Source organism: Martes martes (genome assembly GCF_963455335.1).
Source record: "Martes martes genome assembly, chromosome: 3".
NCBI lineage: Eukaryota > Metazoa > Chordata > Mammalia > Carnivora > Mustelidae > Martes > Martes martes.
In genome coordinates this window covers 167,879,431-167,892,631 of record NC_137890.1, presented here as the reverse complement: position 1 = coordinate 167,892,631, position 13,201 = coordinate 167,879,431, and the positions used below count along the sequence as shown (strand labels likewise).

General features: G+C 53.4%; 1 protein-coding gene across 3 annotated transcripts in view; it reads left to right on the top strand.

The window, feature by feature from the left end:
- TTLL4 (tubulin tyrosine ligase like 4) overlaps positions 1-12,444 on the top strand; it is a 35,783-nt gene extending 23,339 nt beyond the window's left edge. For 2 of the 3 annotated variants that reach the window (XM_080798269.1, XM_080798270.1), the window contains 16 exons: positions 97-160; positions 2,553-2,674; positions 3,081-3,191; positions 3,550-3,626; positions 4,337-4,528; positions 4,629-4,711; positions 4,979-5,107; positions 6,761-6,883; positions 7,181-7,279; positions 7,585-7,719; positions 8,105-8,242; positions 9,594-9,696; positions 10,518-10,728; positions 10,872-10,942; positions 11,330-11,415; positions 11,851-12,444. In XM_080798269.1, coding sequence (XP_080654395.1) covers positions 97-160; positions 2,553-2,674; positions 3,081-3,191; positions 3,550-3,626; positions 4,337-4,528; positions 4,629-4,711; positions 4,979-5,107; positions 6,761-6,883; positions 7,181-7,279; positions 7,585-7,719; positions 8,105-8,242; positions 9,594-9,696; positions 10,518-10,728; positions 10,872-10,942; positions 11,330-11,415; positions 11,851-12,109 — 2,003 coding nt within the window. In that variant the 3' untranslated portion in view covers positions 12,110-12,444. The remainder of the gene's footprint in view (positions 1-96; positions 161-2,552; positions 2,675-3,080; positions 3,192-3,549; positions 3,627-4,336; positions 4,529-4,628; positions 4,712-4,978; positions 5,108-6,760; positions 6,884-7,180; positions 7,280-7,584; positions 7,720-8,104; positions 8,243-9,593; positions 9,697-10,517; positions 10,729-10,871; positions 10,943-11,329; positions 11,416-11,850) is intronic. The other variant, XM_080798271.1, reaches the window with a different exon arrangement.
- Positions 12,445-13,201: the final 757 nt, after the last annotated feature.

The following is a 13,201-nucleotide window of genomic DNA, read 5'->3' as shown; positions in this document are numbered from 1 at the left end:
AGGCTGAGCCGGGATGCCCAAGGAAGCGCAGCCTGGGTGTGATGGGTTTGTGTAGCAGCCTCTGCCAGTGGAACTTCTCTGCTCTGTCCCCTCCAGGAGACTCAGAGTGCTCCTCGTTCAGTGCTGTCTCCACCAGCGAGTCGGTAGCAGTGATCTCCCGGTGAGTGTTGTGTCGATTGTTGGTACTGGCTTATTTCCTGTCTCTTTAAGATTATAAAGAGAGGGGTGCTTGGGTGGCTCAGTCAGTTGAGCATCCGACTCTAGGTTTCAGCTCTGATTATGCTCTCCGCACCCAGCAGGGAGTCTGCTCGAAGATTCTTCCCCTCACGGCTCCCCGCCTCCACCCCCACCCCCGCTTGCTCACCTGTGCACACACTCTCTCTCTCAAATAAAGAAAATAAATCTTTAGGGACGCCTGGGTGGCTCAGTTGGTTAAGCAGCTGCCTTTAGCTCAGGTCATGATTCCAGCGTCCTGGGATCGAGTCCGGTATCGGGCTCCTTGCTCGTCAGGGAGCCTGCTTCTCTCTCTGTCTCTGCCTGCCACTCTGTCTGCCTGTGCGCGCTCTCTCTCTCTCTCTCTCTCTCTCTGACAAATAAATAAATAAAAATCTTTAAAGATCATTTAAAAAAAAAAAGAAAATAAATCTTTAAAAAACAGAAGATTATAAAGTCATTAATGGCCCTGTTAACTGTAACTCATTTTTACCAGATTTTGACATTTGGGACTTTAGTTTTCAAATAAGGACCAATGGGAGGGACTAGAAGCATATTTTATCCTTCGGGCTTAAAAATAATACCGTGTTTCTTAGGCTGCAGTTTGGTCGTTAGTTTCTAAGAAATTGTTCCAAGTAAAAAGGATTTCAAGCAGTGCTTAGAAAATTAATCAGGAGTTAATGGAGAAACATAATATTTGGCCATCCCACAAGGGTCGTTGCCACCTTGCATCATAAGTGTGCCTGCCCCACTATCAGACACAGTTCTGAGATGTACATATTTTTGTGTGAACGTAAATCTTTGTCCCTCTGAGGTCAGTGTCCAGGAGGGCAGTTGCTGGGTCGTATGGTAGTTGCGTGTTTAATTGTTGTGTTTTTTAAAGATTTTATTTATTTATTTGAGAGAGTGAGCATGAGGGGTGAGCAGAGGGGGAGGGAGGAGGAAAGAATCTAGTGCGGAGCGCGACTCGGGGCTGGATCTCACAACCCTGAGCTCATGACCTAGTTCACAGGACTGAGCCACCCAAGCGCCCCACTTGTTTAGTTTTTTTAAGAAACCGCCAAAACTTTTCCAGAGTGGCTTTACCATTTTACATTCCTGTCTTATTTCTAAGCCTTAACTCCTTCTCCTTAATTTTCAGCAGTCTTAAATTCTAATATTCCATAAATTAAAAAAGCTTTGCAATAAAATATTTTGGAAACGAAGAATTGAGAGTTGAATTCATTAGAACTATTTAGCTGAGAATTAGTATTTAACTGGACCCAGTAACATTTTTAAGTAATCTTAAAGATTTCAAACAACTGAAGTGTTTTCCGTACTAGTGCCTATTTCTGTTGTGCTGCAAAATAACAGGTAGAATGGCTCTTTATAAGCTAAAGATTAATCTTAAATGGTAATGTTTGTGGGTCATGTCAGCTCAGCAGAGAGTGAGAACTATTTTCTCCTTTCCCACTGCTATTTAAAGACATGGTCTGGGTCTCTCCTTCTGTACCCAATAGCTGAGGTGTTCAGTTTTTAGAGATCCCTTGAGATCGCCTTGGCTGCGCCATGGTCGGCGCAATGGTTGGACCCCAGCGGCCCACTGCTCCAGATTCCCAGACCTGCGTTACCACACTGATGTCCCAGATCGTTTCCAAAATGGAGAACAGCCTTCATCATCTGCATATCTTCAAAGATTTTTACTTATTTATTTGACAGACAGAGATCACAAGTAGGCAGAGAGGCAGGCAGAGAGAGAGGTGGAAGCAGGCTCCCCGCTGAGCAGAGAGCCCGATGCGGGCCTGGGTCCCAGGACCCTGGGATCATGACCTGAGCCGAAGGCAGAGGCTTTAACCCACTGAGCCACCCAGGCGCCCCCATCTGCATATCTTCAGATTAGCCTAAATATAAAATGAGTTAGAAGTATCCCTATTTCTTTCCTTTCTGTTGCTTTTTCCCCTTTTTCTTTTTAAAACTCTCTATACTTCTTCTTCGGTCTTTTCTGCTCTTCCTTCTTTTTCATTATCCATATCGTTTTCTCTCCTCATTCACTCCTCTTTGTTCAAGTGTTGCATACCTGCTCTCCGAACCACTCTTTCCAGGACTTTCCCTGCCCGTGGCTTGTCAGGGGAAATGTTGGAGCTGTGTCACAGAAGGGAGTATGGGAAAGTCTGGCCTTTATGTGACATGTACCAGTGTTAGCTCTGGCACTGTGTAGATTCATATTTGCAGAATACTTACTGATTACTTGTCTTTGCGGAATCCCAGTGCGGACCACACCCCTGAGGAAAGGACACAGTGACAGCACTTCGGGGGCGTGGCCTCCCCTTTCTCTAGCACACATCTGTTTTGCATCGTAGGAGCTGCGCGGAGGTTCTGACCAAACCCCTCTCTAGTGAGAAAGTTGTCCGGCCAGCCCTCGTCTACAGCCTCTTTCCCAACGTGCCCCCTACCATCTATTTTGGTACCCGGGATGAGAGAGGTAACCCTGGCCAAGGGTCTGAGCCCCGAAGTGCCCCTAGGAGAAGGGTGCTAGCCAAGTTGGGAGGCGGGGGGTGAAAGGGGCTTTCCAGAATGACCTTTCTGGTGCTCGGTTCCCCACCTGGTTCACCAGCCTGATACTCGGAACTTTTCCGTGTCTGTCCCTCAGCTGACCCTTGTCAGGTGCATCATCTCATGCTTCATTCTTGCCAACCTCCCTCCGGTCCATGTTCCTCAACTGCTGCGGCCCCCCTCTTCCTGCCAAGGGTGCTCCTTTGAAACTCTGGCCCAGAACACTTCTTAGTGACTCGTCTCCCTAGTGGAGGCTGGGCAGCGGTGCCACCTTTCCGCTTCTAACCCTGACTCTCCTGCTCTCCTTCACCCTTGCCCCCCATCCCTTTCCCCAGTGGAGAAACTTCCCTGGGAACAGAGGAAGCTGCTCCGGTGGAAGATGAGCACTGTGACCCCCAACATCGTCAAGCAGACCATTGGACGGTCCCACTTCAAAATCAGCAAGAGTGAGTCACCGGCCTTACTGCGAGCTTGTCCCCTGCCCCGTCAGATGGCCTCAGGGTGGGGGGAGAGCCCTGCGTACCTCCTGCTCTGTGGGGACCCTGGCCTGGATTTCCCACCTCATGGGAAGACATAGCTCTGAAGTCTCTCCAGGCCGGAGCCTGGTCCTCGAAGTTAGAAGACAGAGAGCCATTGTTCTGTTCCTCACCCCAGGGTCTCACGTAGGACAGCTCCACAGCGGCTCTTAGAAAACTGGGTCTGGGAGCTGTGCCCGGGCCCAATGGTGTGTCTGGGGCCTCTGAGCCTCTCGGCCCCAAGGACTGAGCTGCTAGCGGGACTGACTCCCTGATGTGCCTCCTATAGGAAATGACGACTGGCTGGGCTGCTGGGGTCACCACATGAAGTCTCCTAGTTTCCGATCTATTCGGGAGCATCAGAAGGTAGGGGTCCTTTCTGGGGAGTCCCTCCTCTGGACTTCGGACCTGGCAGGAGGAGGTTGGTATGGGCAGGGGGGAAAGAGGAGGGTGACCGCGGAGAAGCCAGGACCGTGCACAGAACGGAGGTGGTGCGGGAGGAGTGGGCAGCGGGGTCCTCGCGGGTCACGGCCGTCCAGCAGCGCAGCTGCAGTGCCCCGAGGAGCTGCAGCCCCCCAAAATACTTCCTTCTCCGATGTGGCTTGAGCTGCGGCATCTGTTTCTGTGAATCGTGTCTCTGCTGTGACTGCTGTGCATTGCCTCCAGTCCTCCAAGCTGGGTGTGCACAAAGAGGACTCTGGTCTCCTGTTGTGACAGAGGAGTCCCTTGCCCCAGACTTAACGAAGGCCAGGTGCTTTCTTGTCTTTGCCTTATAGGCCGTTACGGCAGTAGACACTTACAGGGAATATCTTGTCTGACTTAATCACTCTTCTCTGGTTGTTTATGAGCTATCTACCCCTTGGGGGCACTACATTTTGGTGGTTTTTGTTTGTGTTTTAATCATCTTTTGGTGAGTGCTCTGCGGGGGAGTACTTACCATCAGATGGTGATGGTAGAAGTGGATTGAGAGCTCAGAGTGTCGCTAAGGAAGTTGAAAGGACCCCATGAGTCTTGCTGTCTTCCTCCTGGCCTTACCCAGGCCCTCTCCCTGCTCTCCCACTTTGTCCCTTCCGTAGCTGAACCACTTCCCAGGTTCCTTCCAGATCGGGCGAAAGGACCGGCTGTGGCGGAACCTGTCTCGCATGCAGAGCCGCTTTGGCAAGAAGGAGTTCAGTTTCTTCCCCCAGTCCTTCATCCTGCCCCAGGACGCCAAGCTCCTGCGCAAAGCCTGGGAGAGCAGTAGCCGCCAGAAGTGGATTGTTAAACCGGTGAGTGGATGGTGGCAGGTGTCAGGCCGAGGTCCGAGAGCCGGAGCGATGGCATATTGGGCCGGCAGCAAATCTCCTCTCCCTTCCACTTGCCTTCTAGCCAGCGTCAGCCCGAGGCATTGGCATCCAGGTCATTCACAAGTGGAGTCAGCTCCCCAAGCGAAGGCCCCTCCTGGTACAGAGGTGAGCTTGTTGCCAGCTTACGCCCCACTCCTCATTTTCCCACCTCCCCAGCCCAGAGGGTCCCTTTTTATAGCATTTCCCTGCCCTTTGTCCTCCCAGCCATCAGCTTCCTTCAGCCAGCGGTTTTAACCCACTGAGCCACCCAGGCGCCCCAAGCCAGCAGTTTTAAGGTCTTTAGTTTGGAGACTGTTCGCTGGCATCTGCTGTTTTACATACTGAGCCCCATCTCATCGGTCACATTCCTGAAGCTGGTCGTTCCCTGTTTAGGTATCTACACAAACCCTACCTCATCAGCGGCAGCAAGTTCGACCTGCGAATCTATGTTTACGTCACCTCCTACGATCCTCTGCGGATTTACCTCTTTTCTGATGGACTCGTCCGCTTTGCCAGTTGCAAGTACGTGGTCGTGCTGAGGCCTCACCCCGACAGCTCTGGGGACTTGTTTTCCTGAGAATGAGGGGAACTGGAGGATGCCAGGCTGAAAAACAACACATTTTGTGGGCAAAGGAGAAGTAGGTGTATCTGGAAAACCCAATCTTCCTTTCCTCTTGTGTGTCTCCTATCACACTGAACACTTCTGCCACTTCTGGTCATGAAATGCATGGGACTTTTCCCCACAGGAGGCAGTTCTTTGCAACACCAGCAGGTATCCTGCATTTTAACTCCTGTCTGACACTGGCCACCCCCCCCCCCCCGCAACATACGCACACACCCCACCAGAGTCCAAGCCCCCAGCTTGGGGCTCCGCGTCACGAGGTTGTCCCTTCCTCCTGCTTCAGACGCCGGTCACCAGTCCAGGTGCCTGTGCTTCTTATTGATCAGCTAGAAGTCAGAAGTTCCCGAAACCCCCTTCTCAGCTTCCCTTAATTTGCCAGAGCAGCTCATCATAGGAGATGGTAAAGTTCGGTTACAGGCTAACAGCCAGAGAGAAGAGACCAGGTGAGGTATCAGAGGAGACAAGGCACAGGGCGGCATGTGTGACAAGGGATGCAGCGCTCCCTGGCCCTCTCTGGGCCCCACTCCCAGCACATCCCACGGGATCCCCCACCCAGAACACGTACCTTGTACTTTGGGGATTTTAGGGAGGCTTCATCACATAGGCATGATTGATTCTGTTTTTAGCCCTTCTCCCTCTTAAGGGGGGAGAGGGGGCAGGGCCGAAAATTCCAAGCTTCTAATCATGGGTTGGTCTGTCTGGTGATTGGACCCTATCGAGGAACCCACCCAAAGTCACCTCATTAGAACACAAGACGCTCCTATTGCCCAGGAAATGACAAGGGTTTCAGGAGCTGTGTGTCAGGAACTGGGATCAAAGACCAAAAGAGGGCGCCTGGGTGGCTCAGTGGGTTGAGCCGCTGCCTTCTGCTTGGGTCATGTCTCGGGGTCCTGGGATCGAGTCCCGCATCGGGCTTTCTGCTCAGCGGGGAGCCTGCTTCCCTCTCTCTCTCTCTGCCTGCCTCTCTGCCTACCTGTGATCTCTCTCTGTCGGATAAATAAATAAAATCTTAAAAAAAAAAAATTAAAAAAAAAAAAAAGACCAAAAGATGGTCTGATAGTGAGTGCCCTTATCACTGAGGAATTTATAAGGGATTTAGGATCTCTGTGCCAGGAACCAGGGACAGGGACACGCATGTAAGTTTCTTATTATAAATCGCGTTGTCACATGGGGAAGAGGAAACGAGAAGGTTCTCTACCTCACTGACTGTGGGCTGTGTCTTCCTGTGGGACTGAGGTGGGATGAAGGCGATCAGTCCCACATGCCTTGCCCTGGGCTTCTCTTGCGCTTGGCTGTTAATCCGTATCCTTTGTCATCTCCTTGCATAAGAAACAAGTAAACATAAGTAAACTTTTCCTGAGTTTTGTGAGCTGCTCATGATAAAGGAGCTGTGGTGTTCTAGAAACCTTGCCAACAGACGTACTTCTCAGGCTCTTGTGCATCTGGAAAGATCTGTTTACTTGTCCTTTACTGCCTTGGAATTTGGGGAAACGTTTGGACCCTGTCCACCTGCCGTCTCCCTATCTCACCTCTGCCTTTCTCCTCACTTCTAGGTATTCCCCTTCCATGAAGAGCCTTGGCAACAAGTTCATGCACCTGACCAACTACAGTGTCAATAAAAAGAATGCTGAGTACCAGGCCAATGCGGATGAAACAGCCTGCCAGGGCCACAAATGGTACCCAGGCTGCGTCCCCGTCAGGCGGAGGCCTGGGGGAACACAGGGTTCTGGGCTTTGGGGAGGTTCAGGGGCATGGTCAATGAGGATTGATGTAAAACCCAAAGGTCATATAAACACTGGGCAATTCAGAATTGGTCTGTTTCCATCCAAGCTCCTCTCTTTCTGAATTGAAAACCTCAAAAGAGACATGGAGAGAGCGCCTTTGGACCTCTTACTCCTTTTTCTTTCTCTTTTCGTCATCACCCGTTCATAGAATATAACCCCACCCCCCCCCACCCCACCCCTGCCTTGCAGGGCACTGAAGGCTTTATGGAACTACCTGAGCCAGAAGGGAGTCAATAGTGACGCCATCTGGGAGAAGATAAAGGATGTTGTTGTCAAAACCATCATCTCGTGAGTCACGCTGCTACCCTGGGTGTGGGGCCTTTCATGGCCTCCCCTTTTTTCACGGACCTACACACGGCTGTGCCCCAGACACTGACCACACTGGGTGTCAGTTTCGGAGGACCAGGAATAGGAAGGAGTAGCTAGAATTCTGCCCTTTTACTGAACTTCCTCTCCAGAATCTGGCTCCAGATCAGAGGCCTCCCTTGGGAACTGCTTCTCCTGGGGTGCTTCTGTTCTCCCGTCTCTGGGCAGCTATAGTGAGGGCCCCGTGGGAGGGGCTAGGCTGAATATGTTGTCTTCCTTGTGACCAGGTCGGAGCCCTATGTGACCAGCCTGCTGAAGATGTACGTGCGACGGCCCTACAGCTGCCACGAGCTCTTCGGTTTTGACATCATGCTGGACGAGAACCTCAAGCCCTGGGTCCTGGAGGTCAACATCTCCCCGAGGTAGGTGGGTTCTTGGGGCACTTGGAGCACAGCCCTGTCTGTGTCCTCACGATCCTCCTTCCGCTCTGGTCTTGCTGACTTTGGGAAGACCTTTCCTGCGATAGATTTTGTGTTTTCCCTTCGGGATCTGTTTTTCACTCCTTCACTCATTCTAAGCCATTTTCTCAAGAAGTTGCTCTCTTCAACTTGACCCCTACCATGTGCTTTCCCCCTGCAAACAAAGGCCATAGTCGGGAACCACCCCGAGTGAGGTGATCACTCTCTGTGGGGCAGCAAGTCCCCCGTGATGGTGCTCGGGGGTCAGGGAGGCAAGGTGTCCACGGGCTAGCGCTGTGGTAGAGGTAGTAGAAGCTGTTCTGCTGCCCCTCGTACCCTTTCCCTGAAGCCTCCACTCCAGCTCCCCGCTGGACATCAGCATCAAAGGCCAGATGATCCGGGACCTTCTGAACCTGGCAGGCTTCGTCCTACCCAACGCAGAGGACGTCGTGTCCAGCTCCGGCAGCCCCAGCAGCTCCAGCGCCAGGTCAGCCTCCGTGCTTGGCCCTGTGGCTCACAAGCGGCCCCCTGGGGACTGTGGGAAGGAATGGAGCCCGAGCGCCCCTTTCTGCTCTGTCTCCCGTGCTGCACACTCTGCCCCCAAAGTTTTCCCGCGCACCTCTTCCCACGTCAGTGCCCCTTGAAAAGTATGGCTGGTTTTATCGCTCCCGGCTCAGGAATCTCCACAGGGCCTGGAGAATCAGCTTTAAACTCCTTACAGGGACACACGAGGCCGTGGCCTCCTTTTCCCAGGCGTCCCTCCCTCTCCTCCTCTTCCTGGCTCCTGTGCTCTGACCAGGCAGCCGCTCCTAGAAGCCCAGAGTTGAAGGATCGGTGAATGGAGTCTCCTCTCTGAAATGGACGTGGCTTCTCACTGTTCCTCTGTAATGTCCCCTCCTTTGCTCCTGGGCTTTCTTCCTCCTGACACCCCCCTCAGTCAGATCCCCCTGCTGGGATCTCACCCACCCACGAGAGCCTACCTGCGGGCGGCATCTCCGTGAAGCCCGCTCCACCACAGCCCCAGACCTCTTGGAACCACTCTTGAGGGGAGGGAGCTGATACTTGGTTGGGACCTTGCTGTGTGTCAGGAGAAACCCGTAACTCCTCTCCACCTCAGCCCATGAGGCTGGTATCCGTGTCCTCAGCTGACAGATGAGGACACTGGAAATCCCTGGGATTAGGCAGCCCACCCATGGTTATTCCGCTACAGAGTGGGAGAGCTGGGATTCCAGTCCCGATTCGCTGGGAACAACACTTGCTTTTCCCACCGCGTCTCGTGGACTCCGGTGTGGCTCTGGCTCTGGCTGTGGCTGTCACTTGACACCCGCCACCCCGTGGTCTCTGTGGAGGCCATCTTCGCGTCTGTGCACAGTAGTGGTGGTGCCGGGGCTGGGGAAGCGGGGCAGGGAGTCCTGGAGTGTGCCCGGGTCGCACAACCAGTCCCGAGCTGGGTATCGAGGGGCTGCCCACCAAATCCGACTGAACACATGCACGCAGCGGTCCTTCCCAGCTCCTCTTTTCTTACCAGCCCATGAGGGCGCCTCGAACTCTTCTAGTTACTCCGTGCTGCTTGCTCTTCGGTGCTCAGGCTACTTGCGTAGAGTGCATCGCTGTCCCGTCTACGCAAGTAACAGGTCTTTGTCTTCTCTCGAGAAGGGGGTGACTCCCTCCAACAAACCACTTAACCTTGGTGCCCCAGTGAGTCCCCTGACCCCAGCCAAGAGTTGTCTTCCTCCCCCAGCTACGCTAAGGGTCCTGAGACGGACGCTCTTTCCACGTGTCCTCAGGATGCGAAGCTGCTGACCTTACCCTTTGTTTCTCTCCATCCACCGCGTTAGCCTACCCAGCTCCCCCAGGGATAAGTGTCGAGTGGCCCCGGAGCATTTCACTGCACAGAAGATGAAGAAAGCCTATTATCTGACCCAGAAAATTCCTGATCAGGTAGGAGATTACCCTCCACCCCCAAGTGCCAACAGAAAGTTACCCTGGTGAGACATTTGGGAGCCAAGGAAAGCAGTTTCCCTTTCTCCAAGACAGGGTTTCCTAACCCAGCTTCGGGGTCCCTTGCTGTGCAGGGATCTGCTGGCCTGTACGTGGTTCTGGGAGAGAGTTGACGGCCTTTACCACGTGGCCAACCACTGCTCCTCGCCCGATGCTGTTGTAGCCATCCCCTGTTGTCTAAGCTGTCGACCCTTTGGGTTTCTTCCCTTGAGGTGCACTGAGCCCCAGGGGAGCTCGTTGTCTTCTTGGAGTAGATGAGAATAGTATCCCGAAGGCAGCTGCCGAGTCTCAGTTGCTAGATTCTGATCTTGACTCCATCCAGCAAACCTCTTAAAACCTCTGTGCTCTGGGGGCGCCTGGGTGGCTCAGTGGGTTGAGCCTTTGCCTTCGGCTCCGGTCATGATCCCAGGGTCCTGGGATCGAGCCCCACATCGGGCTCTCTGCTCGGCGGGGAGCCTGCTTCCCCCTCTCTCTCTGCCTCCCTCTCTGCCAACTTGTGATATCTCTCTCTCTCTGTCAAATAAATAAATAAAATCTTAAAAAAAAAAAAAAAAAAAAAAACCTCTGTGCTCTGGAGTATCTTCTCCAGACAGCAGAATGCCGTAGGCCTGGGAACAGACAGGGTCCCGAGCTGACCCACTAGTCAGCCTCGGTGTTGCCTTGGGAGTCCTGCAGCCTTAGGACCTCAGAGCGGCACTCACTGTACCCTCCCACCCAACCTCCTGTTCCACCCTCTTCGTCTCTTGTTCCTTGGGCCTTAGGACTTCTATGCGTCTGTGCTGGACGTCCTGACGCCAGATGACGTGCGGATTCTGGTTGAGATGGAGGATGAGTTTTCTCGCCGTGGGCAATTTGAACGAATTTTTCCTTCTCGAATCTCCTCTCGCTATCTCCGCTTTTTTGAGCAGCCACGATATTTCAACATTCTCACCACCCAGTGGGAACAGAAGTACCATGGCAACAAGCTCAAAGGTGATGTATCCTCCCTGCCCACAGGAGGCCATATGTAGTGAATGATTAAATCCTAGTAGGCCAAGAAATGGGCCTCCCTGACAAGAAGAGTCCACCAATTGATTGCACTCTCTTAAGTCCCACCCCTGCTCATCTTGTCCTAGGAGTAGATCTGCTTCGCAGTTGGTGCTACAAAGGGTTTCACACAGGGGCCATCTCGGATTCTGCTCCAGTGGTGAGTGACGCCATTACAGGGCCGGGGGGCACTTCTAGTCAGCAGCCTCAGCCCTGCAGCTTAAGAACACAGCATGGGTTGGTTGTAGGTCCAGACCCTCTCACTTCTCCCCTGTCTCTGTGTCTCCAGACCCTTCCCTTTCAGGGGAATAATGGCCTCCAGGATTCCCTGGGTGACTTTCTTTCAAGGGTCAGAGTGCTTTGTAGCCTCAACTTCTGGTCTGAATCTGGAGAAAACAGAGATTTTTGTCCCACATGGGCCCATGCCTGAAGGGTAGGGAAGAGGCGAGCCCCACAATCACTCAGGTGGAGCCGGGAGAGAGTCCCAGGACCCTGAACACTCCCGCCTGACTAGCCCTTTTGGCCTCACTGCTTCCTTTGCTTTTAGTGGTCTCTCCCAACATCACTTCTGACCATCCCGAAGGGTGATGTGGCACTCAGTGCGCTCTCCAAGTCCGAGACTGGCAAGCTGGGGTGAGTGCTGTCTGGGCAAGGCAAAGGTGCTGGCTGTGAGTTCAGGGAGTTTTCTTCTTCCTCTCCTCCCAGATGATGATGAGCTCAGCATTCTCCATTGGGGGCTGGGGGTGGGAACGCGGCCACCGTCTCTGCCTAGTGGCTCCCCGTGTGCCCGGCGCAGTTGAGCTGGAGCGTGGCTCACCTGCCCACGCAGCCCCTCTTAGCTGTGCCTGCTGCCTGCGGGCTCATTGAGGCCTCCTCTCACGTGTTCACATTTGCACCAAGCTCTCCGCCTTCAGATAAAGAAGATGTGTTTTGTGGTTCTATCTCCATCTAGTCATGGTGTGTAGCCCCGGAAGGCTGGAAATGCCTGTCTGGACTCTGAAGGCATATCACAGGCTAAAGTCCCAGCCACACAACCATTTCAGCCATTTCTTTCCCCACCTGTTTTAGGAAACACAGCTTCTCCGAGGGAAGCATACCACTCTCTGAAGACGGGACCATCCCTAAGCCCAAGAAGACCCAAGCTGGCCTTTCTCCTCTCCCTGGGAAACCCAGCTCTTCCAAGGACCTTGAGGACACCAGCAAAGAGCCCAGCCTCTCCACCCAGATGTTACCTCTGATGAAGTACTCTGGGCAGACCTCGAGACTCTCTGCTTCCCCCACCTCCCAGTCAACCGGTGACTCACTCCTGGCTGCCGTGAGCTCGTGACTGGCCTCTCTCCACTAGCCCCCACCTAGGAGCACCGGTGTTAGCTACCTCATGGGAACTGGCCGGCCGGCTGGCTGGCTAGCCAGCCTGAGCCCCAGCCCCTTCCTCAAAGTATTTTTTTGAAGTGGTTGAATTGCAGAGATGGGTATGTGGAGGGATGGAGGGGTGGTGGGAATGGGGAGAAGGTGAGGAAGGTTCACTGGCTGGTACCTCTTATCTCTGCAGAGAAGCCACTGATGGCCACTCAGCCTTATAAAGCAGGGTTTGGTTTCTAACTTCAGAGAGCCGTGTGTGGTTTGTTTTCAACCTTGGTATGGTGAGATGTTACAGCTCTAGAGGGGGAAACACACCAAACACATTTGAGCCTAAAGTCCTTTGCCTGTAACTGAGGCAGTCCCTCCCAAGGTCCTTACCTCCTCAGGTCTCCCCCTCGGTCCCCTCACCCCATACGCTGTCCGAAGGAGCCACTTTGAGAACCCTTCAGACTTCCTCGGTAGACAGGCAGGGCAAGGCCACACGTGATAAACCCATTTCCTGCCGTCCTGGTCCTGGGGGCTTCACTTCCTTCACATACCCAGCAGCTAGCATCCTGAGCCTTCCCATTCTGACCTCATGTCACTACCTGTTCAGCCTTCTGGACTTCTCTCTCATGGATGGTAGTTCTTAGCGCTCTGTGAGGTGAGAGGTCTCGTGAGCTTTGCAGACCTCTTGCGGCCCCAGCGAAGGAGCCCAGATAATCAGTGGCTGTGGTCTGTGTCCATGCATTGAAGGACACGATCCAGGGGAGGGCGGCAGGAGCTGTGATTTCCCCGCAACACAGAGGGCGTCTTGGGTTCTGCTTACCCCCTTTGCGGTCTCTGATCAGCAGGGTCTGGCTCACAGGTCACAAGGGCACGCAGAGTCTGGTGGCATGGCAGGTGGATTTCAGGAGCAGTCGCGCTTGTAGGATGACCTTCTGGTCGGACTGCTGATGAAATTCTTGTAGTCTTACCTGAATCTGCCTCCCTCCCCAGGAGTCAGTAAAATGGCAAGTGTGGGATGAGTGTTGACTGGGTAAACCATGCCTATGAGGAACACGGGCATCCGAATCAG